The sequence below is a fragment of the Fusarium pseudograminearum genome, chromosome 4, assembly GCF_000303195.2.
Source record: "Fusarium pseudograminearum CS3096 chromosome 4, whole genome shotgun sequence".
NCBI lineage: Eukaryota > Fungi > Ascomycota > Sordariomycetes > Hypocreales > Nectriaceae > Fusarium > Fusarium pseudograminearum.
This window is the reverse complement of record NC_031954.1, coordinates 1,892,240-1,912,562: the sequence shown is the minus strand read 5'-3', so window position 1 is coordinate 1,912,562 and position 20,323 is coordinate 1,892,240. Positions and strand designations below refer to the sequence as shown.

General features: G+C 50.4%; 3 protein-coding genes across 3 annotated transcripts, besides 5 other annotated features; all 3 read left to right on the top strand.

The window, feature by feature from the left end:
• Nucleotides 1-488: 488 nt before the first annotated feature.
• On the top strand, nucleotides 489-4,203 carry FPSE_04778 (uncharacterized protein; the record flags this gene model as incomplete). Its single annotated transcript, XM_009257896.1, has 3 exons — nucleotides 489-1,591; nucleotides 1,647-2,706; nucleotides 2,761-4,203. The coding sequence occupies 3 exons, from the start codon at nucleotides 489-491 to the stop codon at nucleotides 4,201-4,203; spliced, it is 3,606 nt and encodes a 1,201-aa protein (XP_009256171.1).
• An 824-nt stretch (nucleotides 4,204-5,027) lies between these two features.
• On the top strand, nucleotides 5,028-9,569 carry FPSE_04779 (uncharacterized protein; the record flags this gene model as incomplete). Its single annotated transcript, XM_009257897.1, has 3 exons — nucleotides 5,028-5,722; nucleotides 5,786-8,344; nucleotides 8,396-9,569. 3 exons carry the CDS (start codon nucleotides 5,028-5,030, stop codon nucleotides 9,567-9,569), a joined length of 4,428 nt encoding a protein of 1,475 aa, XP_009256172.1.
• Nucleotides 9,378-9,400: a microsatellite.
• A 1,719-nt stretch (nucleotides 9,570-11,288) lies between the features above and the next one.
• Nucleotides 11,289-11,331: a microsatellite.
• A 3,941-nt stretch (nucleotides 11,332-15,272) lies between these two features.
• Nucleotides 15,273-15,297: a microsatellite.
• A 71-nt stretch (nucleotides 15,298-15,368) lies between these two features.
• Nucleotides 15,369-15,415: a microsatellite.
• Nucleotides 15,416-15,701: 286 nt separating this feature from the next.
• Nucleotides 15,702-15,738: a microsatellite.
• A 1,464-nt stretch (nucleotides 15,739-17,202) lies between these two features.
• Nucleotides 17,203-19,512, top strand: FPSE_04780 (uncharacterized protein; the record flags this gene model as incomplete). Its single annotated transcript, XM_009257898.1, has 1 exon — nucleotides 17,203-19,512. One exon carries the CDS (start codon nucleotides 17,203-17,205, stop codon nucleotides 19,510-19,512), a length of 2,310 nt encoding a protein of 769 aa, XP_009256173.1.
• Between the last annotated feature and the right edge of the window lie 811 nt (nucleotides 19,513-20,323).

Genomic DNA, 20,323 nt, shown 5'->3' with positions numbered 1-20,323 from the left:
CAGGCATAGCGCTCAGATTCCTGGCGCATTCCTTAGCCATAATACTACTCGCAACACTCAACTTCACCAAACCCAAAATACTGGATTCAACAAGGGTGTTGGCAACGGACGCACCCACATCCCGCTTCGATAACGACGACAACGCATGCGGGTGGTCTTTAAAGCTTGGTTCGTTCAACTTCTGCGACATTGCATCGTAACCGAAAGCACTGAGACATCTTGACGTCGAGACGACCCTGTCACCCAGTCCGCGGTTTACATCCCATATCAATTTCGTTTGCGGACCCATACCAGATTAAGGAACGAACCTTCAGTTGCTTTCAAATCAGGAGTTTGGTGTCGTGTGCATCCTCGACGTTGTCGGCATGCTGAGCATAGCTATACAACCTGATATATTTCTCTATCTCTACTGATTTCGGAAACTTCAATAATCGAACCTCGAAACCCACCGACGATCCTAATCTATGCACAACCGCGAACTCGCCAAAATGAATGAAAAAAAGTGGAAGAGGATGACTCTTCCAACCCTCAAGACAACACCACCAGTACCGATTCCCAATGATGGGAGCAAAGGATTCGACAATGGTGATGGAAAGAAGCCCCGCGTCTTCGCCAAAGCGCTTCGTTCACTCAGCAATTCCTCCATGGAGTCCATGTCACCGAGCCCATCTCGAAGCTCATCCTCTATGCGACGCCTACAAAAGAGCAATTCTGGCTCGGGTTCCATGATCGACAGGATACACCGTCGAGTATCGATCGCCTCGCCAATGAGCGCGTCTGCTCCCGAATTTGCGGCGATTGCCCCTGACGTGCCTTACTCTTCAATGGAACTTATTCAATCTGGACCACTCAAGACTGATGTCACACTCCTAAAGGCCCGTGCCGAGTATCTGGTTTTGACAGACACTTGCTTGATCAAATTCGGAGGTGTAGATAGCGCAAAAGCTACTTTTCCGCAGATCAGGACAGGAGATGGAACGCTGAAACCTAGCAGTTCGCACAGTACAAGCAAATCATCATCGGATGTACGCATGGAGATCCCTCTGCGTTCCATTGTGGGGGTTTTTAACGAAGAAGGCTCGAGCCCGCGATTTGGCATCGAAATCTGGTGGTTTTCGCAGTGGCCCAAACTGGCATACTCAAAGGCACACCTGTTCTTTATGTTGCCCAAGGATCGCGATGACTGGCTGGCCAACATTCAAAGGACTTGCAGAATCAGTCACAGACGATCACCGTCCCAATCCTTAATACCCAGCAACCTGAGAGCGAGAGTCAACCACATTGTGGAGACCACAGAACCTGACTCGAACACAAATGTCTCAAAAATCTTGACATTTCCTGTCGTCAAGCGTACGGTTGGCGCACTCCAGAAGGCCAATTCAAGTGACGACTCTCAGCACTTCTCAGATGGGTCCTCGTTCTACATTGTTATTGGACCATCTATGTTATACTTCATCGAGGTCCTAAAGGCAGATTATACAACTTCCCCTGGTGACTTGCGTGTCAAGGTTCAGTCCTATGGAACAGTTTCGCTGATACGGTTTCGGGCCTCTGTTGCGTCGCATGAGCAACGATTTGTCATGAGCTTTCGGTAAGTTATGTCAGAAGCAATGATAATCGCAATTTTGTGTGCTGATGCGTGTTAGACTACCCCTTGGTCGCGAAAACCGACTCGAGCTTGCAAGCGTTCATTATCGACATGTCATTGAGGCCATGACCAAAGTAGACCGAGAGTTGAAACCCATGTGGCCACAGCATTTGCAAAAGGCTATTTTCGATATCAAGGGTCTTCCTCCACCACTTCAATTGACCTCTGGAAACGATTTGGGAGGTCTCGAGCGAAGCTTACACGCCTACTGCGCCGCTTTCAAGGTCCAGGTTCCAAGCTGGACAATCGAATGGAACACACCCTCCCAACCAGCCTTCCGCCTTTTACCTCCTACCAACCAGCCATATTCTACTCTGCAATTGCTTGCAATGTTCAGGGCCTTACGCTACAACAGTTATTTCAAAGAGCTGTCTTTCCGCAACATCGATTTATCTGGTCTTGCCGGGAAGAAGGACTACTCGCATTTTGGAGATACCATTGCCTACACATCACTGAATGGAGTTAAGATCTCTGAAGAGCATTATGATATCCTCATGCAATCTTCTGTCCTCAGCCAAGAGATTCACGCTCTGGCGTTTTCATCCGAATCGATACGAAGCATGGACCTGAAAAACATCCTAGGCCCACGGAGCATCGTTGGTCGTTCTAAAGACCCTGAGGGTGCCCGCAGAGTCAGTTCGGAGGTCTTGCGACCCATCCTACTCTTGCTAAAGCGCCAGGCATGTCTTTGCCATAGCATTACCATGTCTGGTAATCTCATTGCGCCAAGTGACATTGAGGAACTAGCCAACGTTCTCGTTCTTGACGAGGTCTACATGAAGAAGATTGACGTATCTAATTGTGGCCTTGGTGATGAGGGTCTTACTACTCTCTGGACGGGTATCCCAGGTCAAGGTGCCAACCTTCAACACATCGACACCTCGGAGAATCAGGGTACAGTCAAGTTCGAGATTATTCATAACTCGCTTAGTCAACTTCAAGCTATAAGGAAGCTGAACATAGCTGGGAACACAAGGATCCCATACGATGTCCCGTTATTCGAGGACTACGTGCTAAACTCTTGGTGTCTAGAGGAGCTTGACTTGTCCGGAATTGCTGTAAGTGATCTCTTATGATGGCAGGGTTGACAAAAACTAACAAGACTTGTTCAGCTCAACGCTCCAACCGTTGACATCTTGACCGCCTACTTAGCATCACAAACTTCGGAACGTCTTCGTGTTCTTCGGTTGAGCAAATGCGGTCTAACAGGTGCTCAAATCGCCCAGATGTTCTATGCAATGGGTCAAGGTAGACAGATCACACTTTACATCAACGGCAACCGCTTAGACGAGGGTATCGACGATTTATGTGCTGTCATTAGCGAATGTTTTGGGCCCTGGGGCCTGTTCGTCCAGATGGTCGAGTTTGCTTTAGAGTCTAATTACATCAAACTTCTGGAGGCGTTGACCGTCAACAACACAATCGAATGCCTGAGTCTTGCTGGTACCGCCACTCCTGACTCGGCCAGTGAGACGGCCTGCAGAGCACTCTCAAATTTGTTCTCGCAAAACCACACAATCAGGTTTCTCGACCTTTCTGGGTTTGATGCCAAATTAGATGAGGGTCGTCTTGGTCGGGGCTTCTCCAAATCTCTTGGCGGCCTTCGTTCCAATACAAGCCTAGAACACCTGCGCGTACGCAGTCAAATGCTGAACGTCAACATCGGAGACCTGGCTGAAGCCATCTCTACTAATAAGACGCTCCACAGCTTGGACTGCGAGGGCAATGATTTCAACCTCTCTAATTTTAGACATCTCGTACGACATTTGAGCGACAGTACGACAATTCGCTATTTTTCAGCTTTCTCGGATCGAGATCTTGCACAGACAATTCAAAAGTCCGTGGACAGTGCTGTCGCGACTGCAACGACGTCTGTACGCAGACAGTCCATGATTTCCAAGCTGCGACATGAAAAGGCCCCGCAGAACGCCAGTGATCCCCTGGCGCAACAATTGCGAGAAGGGTGGGAAGACGCAGTTCACACACAGCAAGAGGTTTTAGAGAGGAACCGACTTCTTTTTCAAGAAGGTGAAGATGGCCGTTTCGACTCAGGCCATGACGGGCACCTTCTTTGCGAGGGTGAAGAGGACTTCTCCAAAGCATTCGGCGGGTTGGCACTGCTGGCTTTCGAGTCCAAGAGGGCATTGAATCGTCGCAATTCCAGCCCGTATTTGAACAACAAGAGGGCCAGCATGATCTCACTGGGTCCAGCTCGTCTGGTCAGCGCGGAGCCAGGCCCCAGAGTTGCGAGATCTTGGTCAAGATCACACTCGATTGTCTCGAGTGAAGGGGGTATTAGTGCAGCAGAGAGCCCAAGCACAAGTTCAGCGGTTCCAACCCCTCCGGAGCCAGACAGCCCAGTCGACAAAGAGTACCTAGTAGGGGACCAGCAGAACGGACATGATGATGGCCTCGATTACGAGTACAGCTTTGCGGATCCTCAAGACACTGATTTCGGATTGGAACTACGAGCCCATCGACGATTCTGGAGCGATGAGGCTGGGTGTATTGAAGAGGAGGACCATGGAGTGCAGTTTGACGAACGGCGCACGTGAGATGAGGATAATGAAAACTAATGGAGAAAATGCGTTTAAGGACAATGGCATTGTGGTTGACCCTTTTCCGATCATTCCGGAGTTCTTTTTTATTGGGCATATGGTACACGGAAGCAGGCGCTTGATGGTTCTGGTATAATTATCGTTGTTGGTGGTTTTTGGTGCATTCTTTTTTGCGTATAAATTACTCTTGATACCCTACGCTATTTCTGTTTTTAGATGAGCTGAATCCCATATCTTAATTGCTTCAATGAACCTGTTGCATGCTTCGTCATGGTGCACATGTCAGTATCCACGATAGCTTTGTGAAAGAAGGGTAATGAACTCAATACCATGCTAATGAGGTCCAGGTAGGAAAAGACCACCAATCCCTGTTCGTCGTTCCAACTTAGGAGACTCCCCTCAGCCACCCCAATTTGCTTTGGGCTTCCATTCCCCTGTAAAAGCCCACAGGTGCCTTGGCGGGCCACTAGAAGCGCTCCGGCTGCTCTTCACGGGGGGAGCACTCCACTAGAAACCGACATCAACCTGCCCAAAGACGACGCTCGTCATCACGTACGAAAGCCACTCTCTTACTCTTCCATCATCACATCCAATCTTGTGGATGCCCTCTGTCCATTCCGCGATTACCGACTGAGGGCCTTACAGTCCTTTAATATTGTATTTCTCATCTTATTACTGCATTTTTCAAGTTTTAACTTCTATTCCGGGAGCTTCCACGCTCCAGAGACTGTCTTTTGGTTCCTCGCAACCCCCGAATTTAGCGCCTCCTCGACTCCCAAACCAGATCTTGTACGTGGTCGTAGGAACAGGAATCAACCACAATGTACTCCAACTCGAACGCCTACCTAGGTGGTAACAGCCAGCGGCCTGGTGGCCAACAGCCGCAGCAGCAGTATGGCGGAGGATCGTTTGGTAATATGGGTGCTGGCCAGCAGCCTAACCAACAACCCAGTCCCTTTGCGCCTCAACCCACAGGCTTCGGACAAGCTCCTTTGCAGCAACAGTATACTGGCTTTCCAATGCAAGGCCAGGGACTGCAGCCGCAGCAGCCTCTCCAGCAACAATACACTGGATTCCCTGGCCAGCAGCAGCAACAGCCTCAACAACCTTTCCAGACTGGTGCTCCCGCGATGCCCTCGATCCCACCCCAGTTCCAACAGCAATTCCAACAGCAGCAGCAGCAGCCCACTGGCTTCTCTGCCTCGCCTCAACCGGCGTCCGGGCCATCCAACCCCCCTGCGGTACCAATGAAACCACAAGCTACCGGTTTCACTGAAATGGCCGCGTCCTTCCAGACAGGTGGTACTGCAAAGCCACGAGGTCGAAGACCGGAAAAGCCGCAGCCTAACAAGATTCCCAACATCCGACTGTCTTTTATCACAGCACAGGACCAAGCCAAGTTTGAGACCTTGTTCAAATCTGCTGTAGGCGATGGTGGAATGACCATGTCAGGAGAAAAGGCGCGCGATCTACTTATGCGATCAAGACTTGATGGCGACGCTCTATCCCACATCTGGTACGTTTCACTCATACTAACTTGCTTTTTGAAGCTTCAATTTATGTTGCTAACACATCTCAGGACTCTCGCCGATACCACTCGTGCTGGCCAGCTCTACTTCCCCGAATTCGCTCTCGCCATGTACCTGTGCAACTTGAAGCTTACCGGCAAGCAGTTGCCCCCTAACCTTCCCGACAACATCAAGAATGAGGTTTCAAGCATGGTCGATATCATCAGCTTCAGCATCGCCGACGACGCTACTCCTTCAGGCGGTGCTTCTCTCACACCTGACATCAGGACCAACACCGCGACTCCCCCAACTATTCAGCAACCCCAGCCTCAGCAGCCTCCACCTCAACCTCAAGCGTCCAACGCGCAGTTGCTTCAAGCGCAGATGACGGGATTCCCTGCCCAACAGACAGGATTTGGACAACAACAGGGTCTGCAGAGTCAAGCGACCGGTTTCCCTGGGATGCAAAACCCCCAACCCACCGGATACAACGGTCCCCGACCTCCAATGCCCCCTATGCCTACTGGCTATGGCCAATCGCTGACTCCTGGTGCTGTGGGTGGCATGGCTGCTCCATTAAACGCTCAGCCTACTGGGCGACCTGGTCAATGGGGTCTCGTTAATGCGCCTGCAACTGGTCTGCCCAACATTGATGCTCTCCAGGCTCAGATGATGCCTCAACAAGGTCGCGAAGCTGGAAACTTCACTACTCAGGGTCTTCAAGGAAACGCTGTCATTCCCTGGGCGATTACAAAGGAAGAGAAGACCCGTTACGACTCGCTTTTCAAGGCTTGGGACGGTCTTGGCAAGGGCTACATTGGCGGCGACCAGGCTATCGAGATCTTTGGACAAAGTGGACTGGAGAAGCCCGACCTCGAGCGCGTCTGGACTTTGGCTGATCACGGTAACAAGGGCCGTCTGGATCTCGACGAATTCGCTGTTGCCATGCATTTGATCTACAGAAAGCTCAACGGTTACCCATTGCCCAACAACCTCCCTGCCGAGCTTGTTCCTCCTTCGACCCGCAACTTCAGCAAGTCGATCGGTACCCTGAAATCAATGCTTCATGATGAGTCCGAATTCCGCACCAAGTCTGGCGCCGCTCTTTTGCCTCAGAAGACGGGTGTGAGTTACATGAAGAACCGCTCACTCAGGGGCGCCCCTGCTGGAGCCGTTGCTGGTCGAAAGGATGCTACAGTCTTCAAGAACGAAGACGAGCAGTTTGGTTACAGATCTAGCGCTCGTCGTAGGGTTGGTAACAACTCTCCTCGGCCTGAATCTCCCGCCTCGGTTGCTTCAAACGATGAGTTGACTATTGACCAGCTCAAGAAGAAGATCAAGGAGAAGGAGGTTCTTTTAGATGCTATGGATTTTGCTGACGAGAAGAACCTTGAAGAAGACGACATTCTCGATCGCCGTGATCGACGTGAGGCCGACGAGCTTTACCGCCGCATTCGTCGCATCCAAGAGGATATTGATTCTCACCCTGACGCGGCCTTGGCAAGCGGGGATTCTGAAGCTGAGCGAAGAGCCCTCAAGCGACAGCTCCAGAACCTCACGGATAAGGTTCCCGAGCTTGCTTCGCAGGTGCGAAGAACTGAGAAGGCCATCATGGACGCCAGACTGGAACTTTTCCGAATCAAAGATGCCAAGGCTCACCCCGGCAGCGGTGCTCCTATCGTAGGAACTGGACCTGGCGGTACTGTGACCGAATCAGATCGTCTCAAGGCCAGAGCCAAGGCCATGATGCAGCAGCGAACTGCTGCTCTGACCGGCAAGAAGGTTGATGTTGGCACTGAGGATGTCGATGCGCCCAAGCGACTTGAAGAGGAGAACATCAAGGTCAAGAACGAGAAGGAGAGCAACGAACGCATGGTCCGCGATGTTGAGGAAAGTGTCCGAGACTTTGCCCGCGGCATCGAGGATAGTCTCAAGGAGGGTGGTCGTGACAACACCAGTGAGCATGAGAGGCGCCGCTGGGAGGATGCACTTGGAGTGGAGGATGAGGTCCGCGATTTCATCTTTGATCTCCAGCGTGAGAGCCGCAGTGCCCGTGTTCGTGCTCAGGACAAGCGACCTGCTCGAAGCTCTGCACGAACCGAGGAGGTTCGACCGGAACGTGTTGCCAGCCCCCGAGTAGAGGATCCCGTCTCAACATCTCGTACTTCTACGCCCAGTGGTGGAGGATCATACTCCGCGTACAAGACTCCTGAGGAGCGAGCTGCTTTCATCAAGCAGCAGGCTGAACAACGTATGGCTGAGAGGCTGGCTGCTTTGGGAATCAAGGCTCCCACAAAGGCTGGTGAAACAGCTGCCCAGCGCATTGAGCGTGAACGAGCCGAGCGAGCCGCAAAGCTGCGCCAGGCCGAGGAGGAAGATGCTCGCAGGGAGGCTGACCGCCAGGCTCGTCTCGCTGAGGAGCAGGGAGCTCCTCCTCCTGCCGCTGAGCAGTCCAAGACTGAGGCCAAGAAGCAGCCTCCTCCCCCGCCAACCCGACACCGTGGCAAGCCTGAAGCTGACCAGGAGGCTTCAAGGAAGGCCGACGAAGAGGCTGCTGCTGCTAAGCAGGCTGAGGAAGATAGACTTACTCGCGAGCATGAGCAACAACAGCGCGAGACGCAACAGATGGAGTAAGTTCTACATCAAAAGTCCATACAGTCACGGTACTAACGATTTCATAGGGATGATGCAAAGGAACAGGAGGATGACCTTGCCAAGGAGAGAGAGGCTTCTGAAGCCCGGCTCAAGGCTCTTGAGGAACAAGTGAAGCAAGGCAAGCTCCGTAAGGAGGAAGAGAAGAAGCGAAAGAAGGCCGCCATGGCTGAGGCTAAGGACAAGGAGGCCAAGCTTGCTGCTCGAAAGGCCGAGATTGAGGCTGCCCGCCAACGTGAGCTTGAACTCCAGCGACAGCTTGAGGCTATGGAAGATGGTGACAGTTCATCATCGGATGATGATGAGGGTCCTCAGCAGGTCACCCCTCAAGCTTCTACGCCTACAAGAAGTGACAGTCAAGTGGCTAGCCAGGAGGAGGAAAAGCAGCCCTCGCCGCCCCCTGCCGAGGCTGTTTCGTCTCCTCTCCCTCCTTCAATGGTTGTTACATCGCCGCCCAGTGAGACTGAGAGTAAGAACCCATTCTTCCGGATGATGTCTCAGTCGAACGAAGGCACACCCGCTGCTCCTGCTGCTCCTGCTGCGCCGGCACCCTCTGCCACAAACCCTTTCCATAGGATGACACAGAACCAAGAGGCCAGACCTCCCTCTGCTCCTGTTTCTCGCCGCCGTGCAGACACGGACGACTGGGGTTCTGATAACGACGATAAGGACGACGACTCCGACGATGAGCGACCTGGTGGTGGCAACGCCGCTCAGCTAGCATCCATATTGTTTGGTACTATGGCACCTCCTCGTCCTCTTTCGGCAGCTGGTAGAGACTCGGCAACAAACAGCCCTGCTCAGACTTCTGCTTGGGCTAACACTCCTCCTCCCGCTCCTCAAGCGCCGAACGATGATGGTGGAGCTCCGGTGTCTTCTCCGCCTCCACCTCCACCGATGCCCGGCAGTGATGCGCCCAATGCTCCTCCGCCGCCGCCGCCCATGCCCGGAAGCAATGGTCCTTCTGCTCCTCCGCCACCACCGCCGCCTATGCCATCAGCTGGAGCACCGCCTCCCCCTCCTCCTCCTCCTCCAATGGGTGGCGCTCCTCCACCACCTCCACCCCCTGGCAATGCGCCTGCTCTTCCTTCCGGTGGTGGTCGACCAGCTGGTTTCTTGAGCGAAATCCAGCTGGGTAGGTCTCTCAAAAAGACAACCACCAAAGACAGTAGCGCAGCTGCGGTAGCAGGACGGGTTTTGTGATAGAGGTTTTTCGTGCATAACTTGGAGAAGCAAAGACTATTGATCATGATGAGGTGGGACGCGAGACAGGTGTGACGTTGAACAAGGGATGGCTTTTTTGTGTGAGATGTATATAGCTAGTTAGGTAGTCGATAATGTTGGTAGTTTGGAATGCGGTTAGATCGTTATCCTGGCCTTTTCGGTATTGCCGTTGTGACATGGTATAGCAGAGGAGTCTCTCATGCTTGAGAGGTGTTCTGTCCAGGGTGAGGTGTCTCATGGGAAACGTTGCGAGTTATGCTGTGAAGCCACTTGTGAAGTACGATACCGCTTCACGGCAATGGTGTACTTCGGCAGGCCAGCCCAATCTCGTGCTCCGATCGACATCGGTGACTACATATGGCTCAGATCGTAATACTTGGGCGTTGAAACGGTCTCAGTCAAGTCTCAAGCTGGTTGGTGGTGAATGTTTCTGCCATGCGAGTTTGCTCGATAAACTACAGTTTTACTAAGAGATATTGCGAAAGTGGCTTCAGGATTGAAGAAGCTTGAGAAGCAGGCAAACATTCATTGTTCAGCGTGTTAACTAATGGAAATTAGAAGGAGGTAGTTCAGTGGCAGCTAATGAGAGGCATGCTAAGCAGGCGAGATACGTGGTGCAAGTGGACATGTCAATTTGAATGAAACATGAAAAGTCGGGATCAGATGTGGAGTGCAAGGATGTACAAAGTCGAGTACGGTATGCTAGAGGAGCCGAGCCTGTGTTCTCGACGGTGTTTCTCATTCCATTTGAGCCGTTGAGTTATGCCTTGAAGGAAGGATATTAATGAGATATGTAGTTCCGTTGGTGAATGCATAGAGATTAGAGGTCTAGGCTGCTAGGGATGGTAAACTATGTTGCAGTGCTTGTCTGCCGGACGGAGATGGGGCCGAGATATGCCGGAAGCTTGGTCAAGAAGACTAAAAAGCTAACGAGCAGGGGTGCCATGATATCAGCTATGGAAGTGCTGGACTAAGTCACGTATTGGGATATGTGCCGAGTGTATCCACGGAGCGTCCGATATACACAGGGATAAATGAGCCGTGTCCAACAAACTCCACGATGAACAGGCTAACAGGGCCAGAACTATACGGGTGGATCATGAAGAGAGAAGAACGAACGAGCGAACGAACACACGGACGACTATTTGTTTGAAAGAGCGTGGGTAAAAGAAGTTGAAAGAAGAAAAGAATGTAAAGTGAGCATCTGACTGGACGAAAGCTCAGATCACCGTAAGATACGTCTGGCCTCAATCTACAGGGCCCGTGATAGATAGGTAGGTAACTACTACTAGTTGACCAAGCAGATGGGAACCTGAACCTGGTTTCTGGGTTAGTCTGGGGGAACTAGATGAGTTGTCAAAGTGTAAAGGAAAAGGTCTGATCTTTTGTTTAAGAAACTTGATTGTGCAAGATTAGCACATGCGTGTTATTATGCAAAGAAAATGGCAGGTGACATACAGATATCTCGCCATCGTTAGGGATCCAGCGATTTCTGGATCTTTAGCTTTTTGCTATTCCCTGTCCTGCCTGGATACGTTTCATGTTTTTGTGTTCGCGTTTAGATATCTACAGGGTTGATAGTAGTGATCCCAACAAGGCATGATCCTTCCCTCCCCAATATCCATATCAGGAACCATTTTAAGCCCTTGCGTTAGGAATGTGAATTGTGAATGTGCGGAGAAGAAGGAAAAACAAAGTCCTGGCCTGGTCCGGTCTGGCCTGGCCTGAACTGACCCTGGCCCTTGACTCTTGGGAGGGAAGGGTGCTGGGATGCTAGAGCGAATAGCTTCGTGGAGCGTGTTCAATGTGGATACTAGTTTAATTGAAGATGGAGCACGAGACTTGATCAGCTTCTTTTTAAAGAAGTCAGAGAGAGAGAGAAAGATGGACCAGGGTTTCTTTTTGGGAATGATTTGGGTTGTGTTTCTGACCGGTCATGATGTCACCCCATATGGAGTAGTTATATGGAAAGTCAGTCTCACTTGGTAGGCTATACAGTAAGAGAAATGGATTCCATTCAGGGGATTGATTCAAGCCTGACACATACTAAAAAGTTAGGTTTGGGTCTCTTGTTACGAGGCGACGGATATAATCCGAGAGAAGGGAGAGGAACAAAAGAGCGGTCAAAGTGATGGTAATTTAATTAATCAAACAATCAAATCAGATCGATTGATTGAATGATGATGCTTGGATCACATCACCCGTGTCAGATCAGCTGGAAACGGTCGCATATTGGGTTACATGGTCTGCCATTCCTCGTGGTGGCAAAGTCGAAAAGAGGTTGGACGAGAGTTTGTTAGGTTACTGCCTAAAGAGGCAATGAGTAAATAATGTAGTCAAGTTTAGCAATTGGGAGCGCGCGAGGGGAAACGCGTCGTAAGCCCGGGAATATTGAGGATACGAGACGAGGGCGATGCAACCCTTTGTGGCTTTATCGCGATGACGCCCCAATGGATGCATAGAGTATGTACACCACGGCACGGTGCAGTTGCAGTAATATAGAGAGACCTCAGTAATAATACCCCGCTGACTCTGGTTCTGATTTTAATCTTTTGACATGGGAATATCCAGGTTTATCCCTCTTGGCTTTGCCGTGTTTCCCCCTCCTCCTCCTCTGAGCCGACGAGTCGAGAGTGCTACGCCATATTCTGCCAGTTCTAACTTTCCACTGTATCCATAAATGGACAGTACCTAACCTCGAGCTGCAAGGCAAGACACTCGAAATCCATTGACAGCTGAAACTCGCAAGATCTATCCCAAGTATGGAGCAAGGATTACCAACTACTGGCAGCTCTAGGCTGGAACTGTGCTAGGTCACCCACCGTAACAAATCTTGGTTGCACTTGAGGCGGATTCTTGGATTTGTGAGGTTCGGCTATCGACTTTTTTTTTTTATCGAGGACCCTGTTCATTCCAGGTTTTTTTTTTTCTATTGGAGAAAAAGTCAGGAATTGGCTTTGGGAATGCATTTGTCTAGGTAATAGATCAACACATTATCCGTATAACGATTTACTCAACAACTGCTTAATCTTGAACGTTGGCCACCTACAAAGTTAAGAGTCATTAAATATTCAATTCTACTCTATACAGGGAATCCCATCATCCGACGGCCAGATATCTACCGCTGATCTCTGACTGAATGTCTTGAACCCCGAAGTCCCCGAAATTGTCAAGACGGTAAAGTAAGACAGCCAAAACTCAAAGGGAGAAAGACGGGTTCCCTTGTTCGTATCACGACTTCGGATCGGATAGGATGGGATGAGATATGGTTTAGATTGGCACATGGCTTTCTCTCTTGCTTTTTCTCCTCAGCCTCGATTGGGTCAGTCAGCCCAATTGCTATTACTGATTGATGGGGAACTTGAGAGGCTATTTCTTTCACATGCAAGGGAGGCTAATTAGCATGTGGTAATCGGTCCTCTTTTGTTGAGCCCCAATAATAATGATGGTGGGATCATTAAAGAGAGATCCATTGTTGTTGTTTATTAATAAAGAACCGACGATGATGACGATATAGTACATTGAAACTGGAATGAAGTAGTGCGGGGAATAGGAACGTATTGGCACTGGTACTGCAACTCTCATCAAGGTGCATGCTATCTATATGCAGTACCATGCGTGCTGTGCAGTTCTGTAAGAACCTTTTCAGGCACATACATACTAACTAATGGAATCAAATCTGAGATGGATGCACTTTACTTTTCTTTTTCTTATGCAACCTTTAGACCCTTGAGGTTGAGTAATTGTGATTGGCTCTTGTCAACTACAATCCAAACAAAAGATACGCGCCGTCGTCGTTATTGTCGTCGGCCAAAAGACACTCCAGATCAACTTAAAGTCGATCAGTAGATCAAGAGTGAGAGATCATTCCCTTCCATCCACACACTTTCTGATTTAGAAACAAAAGAGAACACGAACAAAAACCTTGCGCAATGACCCTGTCTTGGCTTGTCATGCCCTGTCCTGGTCTGACCTCGATCTTCGATCCTCGGTCGGTTCGTCCTTCGTCTTTTTCTTTTGTCCTCTTTGGCGGCCGTTTTACCAAAGAGGATGGCGCCTCAGGTCAAGCACATCCCAGTCCAGTGTCAAAAACGGTTCTTTCTTTCTTGGACTTGAACTGCCTTGGTTTCGCCAAGCAAGCATTCCAGCCTGACCAATCATTATTTAAGGAACCTTGTAAAGAACAATGGGCACGAGCGGGGGAAGGATTATGCTCCGTGATCTTCTCCCGTTACATTCTACCGATATGGATGGGCTACCCTGGTGGAAGTTTATGCCTGTAGGGTACTGCACAGTACAAACGCGAGAGTGTGGGTGGGAGGGGAAACAAGACCTGTGAGGCGAGGTGAGGTGAGGGATATTGTCGATAAGAAAGGACACGTTGAGAAGAGAGATAAGATAAAAATAAAAAAGAGGCGTCCCAAGTTGATGAAGAAGTTTTGTTAAGAAGGATAAATCTGTAGCTTTCGGCATCTCTAACATTAGATCATGATTACTATCGAACGTGGCTGGCTGCTGTTCTGAACAAGGTATAGCATGGACAAGGTTGGCGTTCTCGTTTATCTCAAGTGCTTTTTTCCCTCGTTGTCGTTACTTTTCTTTGATGGACTGTCAAAATGCCAGCTGTCAAAACGTCAATCTTTGTGATATTTGACAAGAGAAGGGAATAATAGTAGACGTGCATGGAAATCATGGTGGGCCAAAAGTGTGAAACAAGTGAGATCCTCTACCCGCGCGATACCGTATGAGTTCACTCCAGCATGTACAGTACAGTTACATGCACCCATGTCTGGCCCATCTCGTGTATCCGTACGTATGTACAGACTTTCGCATCCAAGGTGTGATCGGCACCAAGCACAATCCCAGTGTCTGATCCGGGAGCACGAGCAGGAGCATCAGCACAAGCACAAGCACAGCATATTCGCATCGCATCGCTTCTTTGACCTCGCATTGTCTTGCATCGCTTCACTCTGGAAGCACCGCTTTTTTCAAAATTGACACTACTGCGTGGTTATAATGGCCAAGTAGCGACAATCCGGAGCAAGGGAGGGCCAGCCAGGTAGGAAGGAAGGTTATGTAGGTTAAGATGGGACAGTATTAGAGCAAAGATCGAGATCTGCTGGTGTCATTATCTCCACTGCCCCTACATGCATACACACGTATCAAGTTTCATACACTGACTACTGTATGCAGCCCATTAAGGCGCCATCTGGTTATCAATTAACAAGGTGCCAAAATCCGGCCCAAACACACAAAAAGAGAGCATAGCATGATCAGCAACAGGGCCGGTCAGGTTGAACAAGTGGTCGCATAATAAATTCATTTAACCTTGAGCCAGATATTTCATCTTGAGCCAACTCAACATGCCATATTTTATCCAAAGAACTGGACTGGACTGGACGAGACACGGCCCATTGCATGGCCTCTTTTCGCCTCTTTTCGCACAAGACGGGTGAATGTCTCATCATGAAGCCGAGTTATGTGTTTTGGATGACTTGACTCGACGGCAGAGAGAAACGAGGCTTTTCCCTCTCTCTTTGTCTCTTTTCTTTCAGTCTTTCAGTATCCAATCCCCCGCATCAATCCAGCCCAGTTTCATTCATATCTCTAAATCTCTTTGACGCTGTCAGCCAATCAGAGTCCCTGATTGAACGCGCGCGTCGACCACCGAGGACGAGAGGGCGCTTCGCTTCGCTTCGCTTCGTTTGAGGTGATGCGATTGCAAATCGATATCCCGTCTCCATCCATTCAATTCACCTTTTTTTGGTCTGATAGCATTACAATACAGTACGGTCCGCTACAGTTCTGTACGGTACGGTACAGCAGGTGAGACCCCTGTAGATTTCTACGCGTCACACGCCCCTAGTTTCTCCTTCGACCCACACCTCAACTGTTGGAGTTGATGCTTACCTCGAGTTGCAAGCTCCATCTTGGGCCTCCCTTTGGTCGGCTCAGGCTTTTTTTGCACATCAATTAATAGCCCATTCCCGAAACAAGCAGCTGTACCCCCTCGCTTTACGCTGCACACGCCCTTCCCATCTGATTATCGTGCTGTACAGTATAGTATCTTGTCCTATCGTTGTGCATCTCGACATCTTCTTGTTCTGTTTCCCCCCTTCTCCTCCTCCTCCTCCTCCTCCTCCTCTTCGTCGTCGTCGTGCTCTTGTCCTCTCTTTCTCCTCTTCTTTTTCCATATCATCACCAGATTTGTTTGCCATCATCCGAGATTTGAGGCTCAGACCTTGAATAAACTAGACTCTAAACCTTTGTCCATGACATCAGTCTCGTCTCGCTTTGTCCGTTGACTGATTTGATTGCACTCAACTCAATCTTATACTACCAAGGCAAAAGAGAGACAGTGCTCACGCAGCGTCCCCTCTTTGGCTGTTCCTCGGCGTGTCGTGTCAGCCTGGACGCCCTCCATCCAATCCCTGACGCTGGTCCGTTCTGTTCTCATCATCCTCCCTGCGCCCAGTTTTTGAGTCCCCACTACTAGGCCACACACACTGCGGCCAGACGCTACGCTACATACATACGCTACAGTACAGTGCCGTGTTCTGCTTCTGCTTCTGCTTCTGCAATCCCAGGACGCCTCCGCCCGCCAGCTGCTGCCAGCTGCCATTGCCAACTAAACCACCCCCCAAAAAAGCCAAAGGGCCTTTTCTTTCCCGGCCTGTCTGCCCTGCCCGGTGTGGTCCATCTGGTTTGCGTCTAGGTACCAAACTCACCTCACCTTGCTTGGCTGCATCATTCAATCATCTCTCTGCTCTCTCCTCCTCAACTTCCTCTCACCCTCACCCTCACCTCACTTTTACACTTCTACATACTCTTCCGCGTTTTTACGAGCCCTTCTATTCTATTTCTTCCCTCTCTTCGCTTTTGATTAATCGACATTTGTTCTCGTCTAATCACTAGAGAGTAAAAGTAATAACCCAACTCACTGTACGCATTCTGTCGCATTCCGACTCGGCCCTTGTTTGATTCACCACTTGCGCTTGCTACATCGGCTCATCTCGCCCACCTCTCTCTCAACTGTGCATCGTCTTGACCAGCTTCACAACAATTCGCAAATATTTTCTGACGCCGTTCTTGCTCTATTCATAATCTCCTGTCGACGCGACTTGGACATATTCCCCTCGACCGCCTAAACTCGCTTCTATATTCGGACCACTTCTCAAAGACCGTGAACCGTGAACCCCAGATAACTACACCAAAACCAATACCGGCTGCCCGTCCTATTGAGCGCCCAGACCAACTCACGACAGCCCTGTCCAGGCAGGCCCCACTTCCTACTCTCACTGCTACCTTGAACTTCACGGTCCGTCCATCGTATCCTTGTGAGTAAACTAAAGTCCTTTCCTTCCACTCCCTTGTCTTTTCTTCCCTTACCGTCTTGTCTCGTCATGCACTCTCATCCCATTAGTCTCTACCGGTGTCCACTCATTTATTCCCACCTGCGCCGTTATCTTACCGTCATCCCCTTCCACTTCCCGTCCCCGGTATCGACTTTACCCTACTAACCTCCATTAAAAGTCCCACGTTTGGTTCAACCTTTTTTTGCTCCGTCTCACCGCGCGACTGCACCCATATTGAGCTTTTTGCTCCTAACACCATGGGCAAACATACGCGTTTTCCCAGTTCATCTGGGCCGCTGCAAATATACCAGGACGAAAATGCCACGCCCATGACTAGTCACGCTCCTATGCCATCAGTCTCGAAGCAAGCCCGAAGGCCCCTGGCTAGCTCAACCTCAAACCTCGTCTTCAACCCACCCACCGCCTCCCACAATGTGCACTCACCCTTCAAGCAGAGACCTGCTTCCGCGTCGCAAATACCATTGACAACCTCCCAAGGCAACAAATTAAACATGGTCCCCATGGCGCCTCCATCAAGACGAGGCCACTCCACGGATTCCCTGCAAAAGAAGCCTTACCTGTCGAATTTTAAGACGGGTCCTCAAAAGCACGTCCTCGACATGGGCTGGGACTTTGGCAAAGAGAACGTCCACCCACAAATTTTCCCAACACCTCCTGCCATCGACATGTCAGTCGAGAATTACTACCAAAAGCCAAACGGAAAGCGCGCCCTCATGGAGGCTGCTCCCATCAGAGATTCTAGATCCATCAAGAAGATAAAATCCGAGCCAATGCCTGCGACAGTGGAAACCGCGACAGACGCGACAGTCGTTCCTCCCCACGACTCCTTCCCTCCTATTGTCGATGATGGTAGCAAGCCTGCCCTCAGTTACGCCGACTTGATTGCCATGGCCATCTTCCGATCTCCCAATCGAAAGCTCACGCTCTCTCAGATTTACAATTGGATCAGCGATAACTACTCCTTTTACAGCCCTACCGATGCCGGCTGGCAAAACAGCATCCGACACAATCTAAGCCTGCAAAAGGCCTTCATGAAAGTCGAGAGGCCCAAGGACGACCCTGGTAAAGGCCACTACTGGGTCATCAAGCCTGGTTACGAAGCGCAATACCTCAACAAGAAGCCGACTCGCAAATCCGCATCCGGCTCAGACAGCCTCCACGTTATATCGACTCGCCTTGAGCCCTCCCGCCCGGCTTCTGCATCGACTCAGGAGCCTACGCTGCCTCCCCCAGTCCCCGTCAGCCAGTCCGCTCTGCCACCCCTCCCCACGTCCCAGGCCACCATGTCGATGCCTGTAGATCTTTCATCCGATGCTACAATTCCTGTATCCGACAACATCGGTCCTGAGGATGTCGCAGACAAGCTTGACCACGATATTTCTCTCGAATCATATCTCTACTCACCACACCCTGCCGCCATGCATTCGTCACCGCCTGTCTCCCGGCATGTGGATCATCGGAGCAACACGCCCCCTCCGGCTGCCCGAAACCCGGCCTCGTCTGTCTCGCGATCCCACAGGCGCAAATTCGCATCTATGGACGACAGCGGATACATCTCTTCTCTCGAATCATCAGCTATCAGGCCCAGTCAGAAGTTCATGCTCACGTCGGAGGCTGACCGCCCACGAAATAAGTCAAGGGGCCGCGCGGAGGAGGAGATTGCTCGTCTTCGAAACTCTTCGCCTTTCAGTCCAAGCAAGACACGCTATCACTCTGTCATACCGCCCGTCTCTTCGTCTCCTCTACGACCAGCCTACGAGAAGCAGATGCTGCCGCCGATTACGCCTATGGTCAAACTCAACCCTCCACCTCGACCTCCTCCATCGGCATCTCCCAACACAAATCTCCGGATCCATCGTGACAGAATGCGAAACTTGCTCCAGTCGCCTGATCGCAAGGTTGGGGTCAATTCTGAGTTCACACCCTATAGCCCTGCTTTCGATCTGGGTACAGATGTCTATCAATCAGTTTTCGGCGCCTCTATTTTGAGCGATGCGGACTTCACCATTAGTCAAGATCTCGCTGGATTTGACGGCCTTGATGATGCTACTTTTGCGGCCATGAGCGCAGTCGATGCTGGATCTCCCATCAAGCGTACGACCAAACGCGCTCGACTAGACCGCACTGTGTCTGCATCGGTCCTGGGTGATCTTACGAACTCAGCGACCAAGAAGCCTATCGCTTCTGCACCTCTCCTGAGACCCCCGGAGCAATCTCTTCAGTTCGATACGCCAAGCAAGGCGTTTGAAGGCCTGAGCTCGCCCAGCAAGATGTTCCAGGATTCACCTATCCGGAACAATCAGTCTCCCTCCAAGTTCGCCAACTTCTTAAATGTCAACTTGGACAGCAGCGACTGGGCATCATCGGCCCTCCTGGGTCAACTAGACTTTGTGCCTCCTAGCCCTGTTGGCGTTTCAACGGATGTGTCTAGTTTCGACATATTCAAGGGGTTTGACAAGATCGGATCGACATCACAGGCCAACAAGAACAACACTTCAAGGAGCAACAAGCCCGGATTACCCCGAAGTTTTTCAACACAATTTTAAGACGAAGACAACTTTATAAAAAAACGAACGTGGCAAGACGACGAAATAAGCATAATTATGCATGACATTCACGATTTGACGAAAAAAGACAACACACGAGTAATTTCTTGGAAGGTGGCCTGGTCTACACCCAACCATGACTCGGAGATATTGGGTTGTGTCCGGTATGGACTAGAACAGCGAGACTTGGCTCAAGCCAGGTACTCGGATTGGCTTCACAGCTAGCAGTTGATGAAAGTAATGACTTAAGAGCGCGTTGTGCTTGCTCTCAAGGCTTGGGTTGCGGAACAGGCATTTTTGGGATCTGTGTTTGAGTGCGTTGACGGTTTTATGCTCTCTGGTTTTACTCTTTTACATTACATTATGTAGCCCTGCGTGGTGTTGGATGGGTCTCTGGGTGGAACGATGGTAGGAATTGCGTGTACTTTGCATGTTTGCGCGTTTTTGGTCCATGTATTTTTGGGAAAGCTCAGCTTGGGAAACGGACAGGCATGGCCAGGACATTTGACCATGTACGATAGCCATTATCATACATTGACACAATATTAGTATTTAGCGCTGATACCTTGACGCAAGTCTTTCGTTACTTCTCATGTGCATCTCATCCCGTGTCCTGGTTGGATATGAACCAGACGCTTTCAAGAGTCTGTGTCGGTGATTCTGCCGTGTCTGGCTCTCACACGGCATGCGAGGCTGAAACCTTTGGTGCGGCCTTTGTAAGCAACATAGCCAACGTGACGTTCCCAGCCAGAGAACTGTCTGGTGACCGGTTTTATAAATGGGTATCGATTATGATAAAAGTCTAAACGCT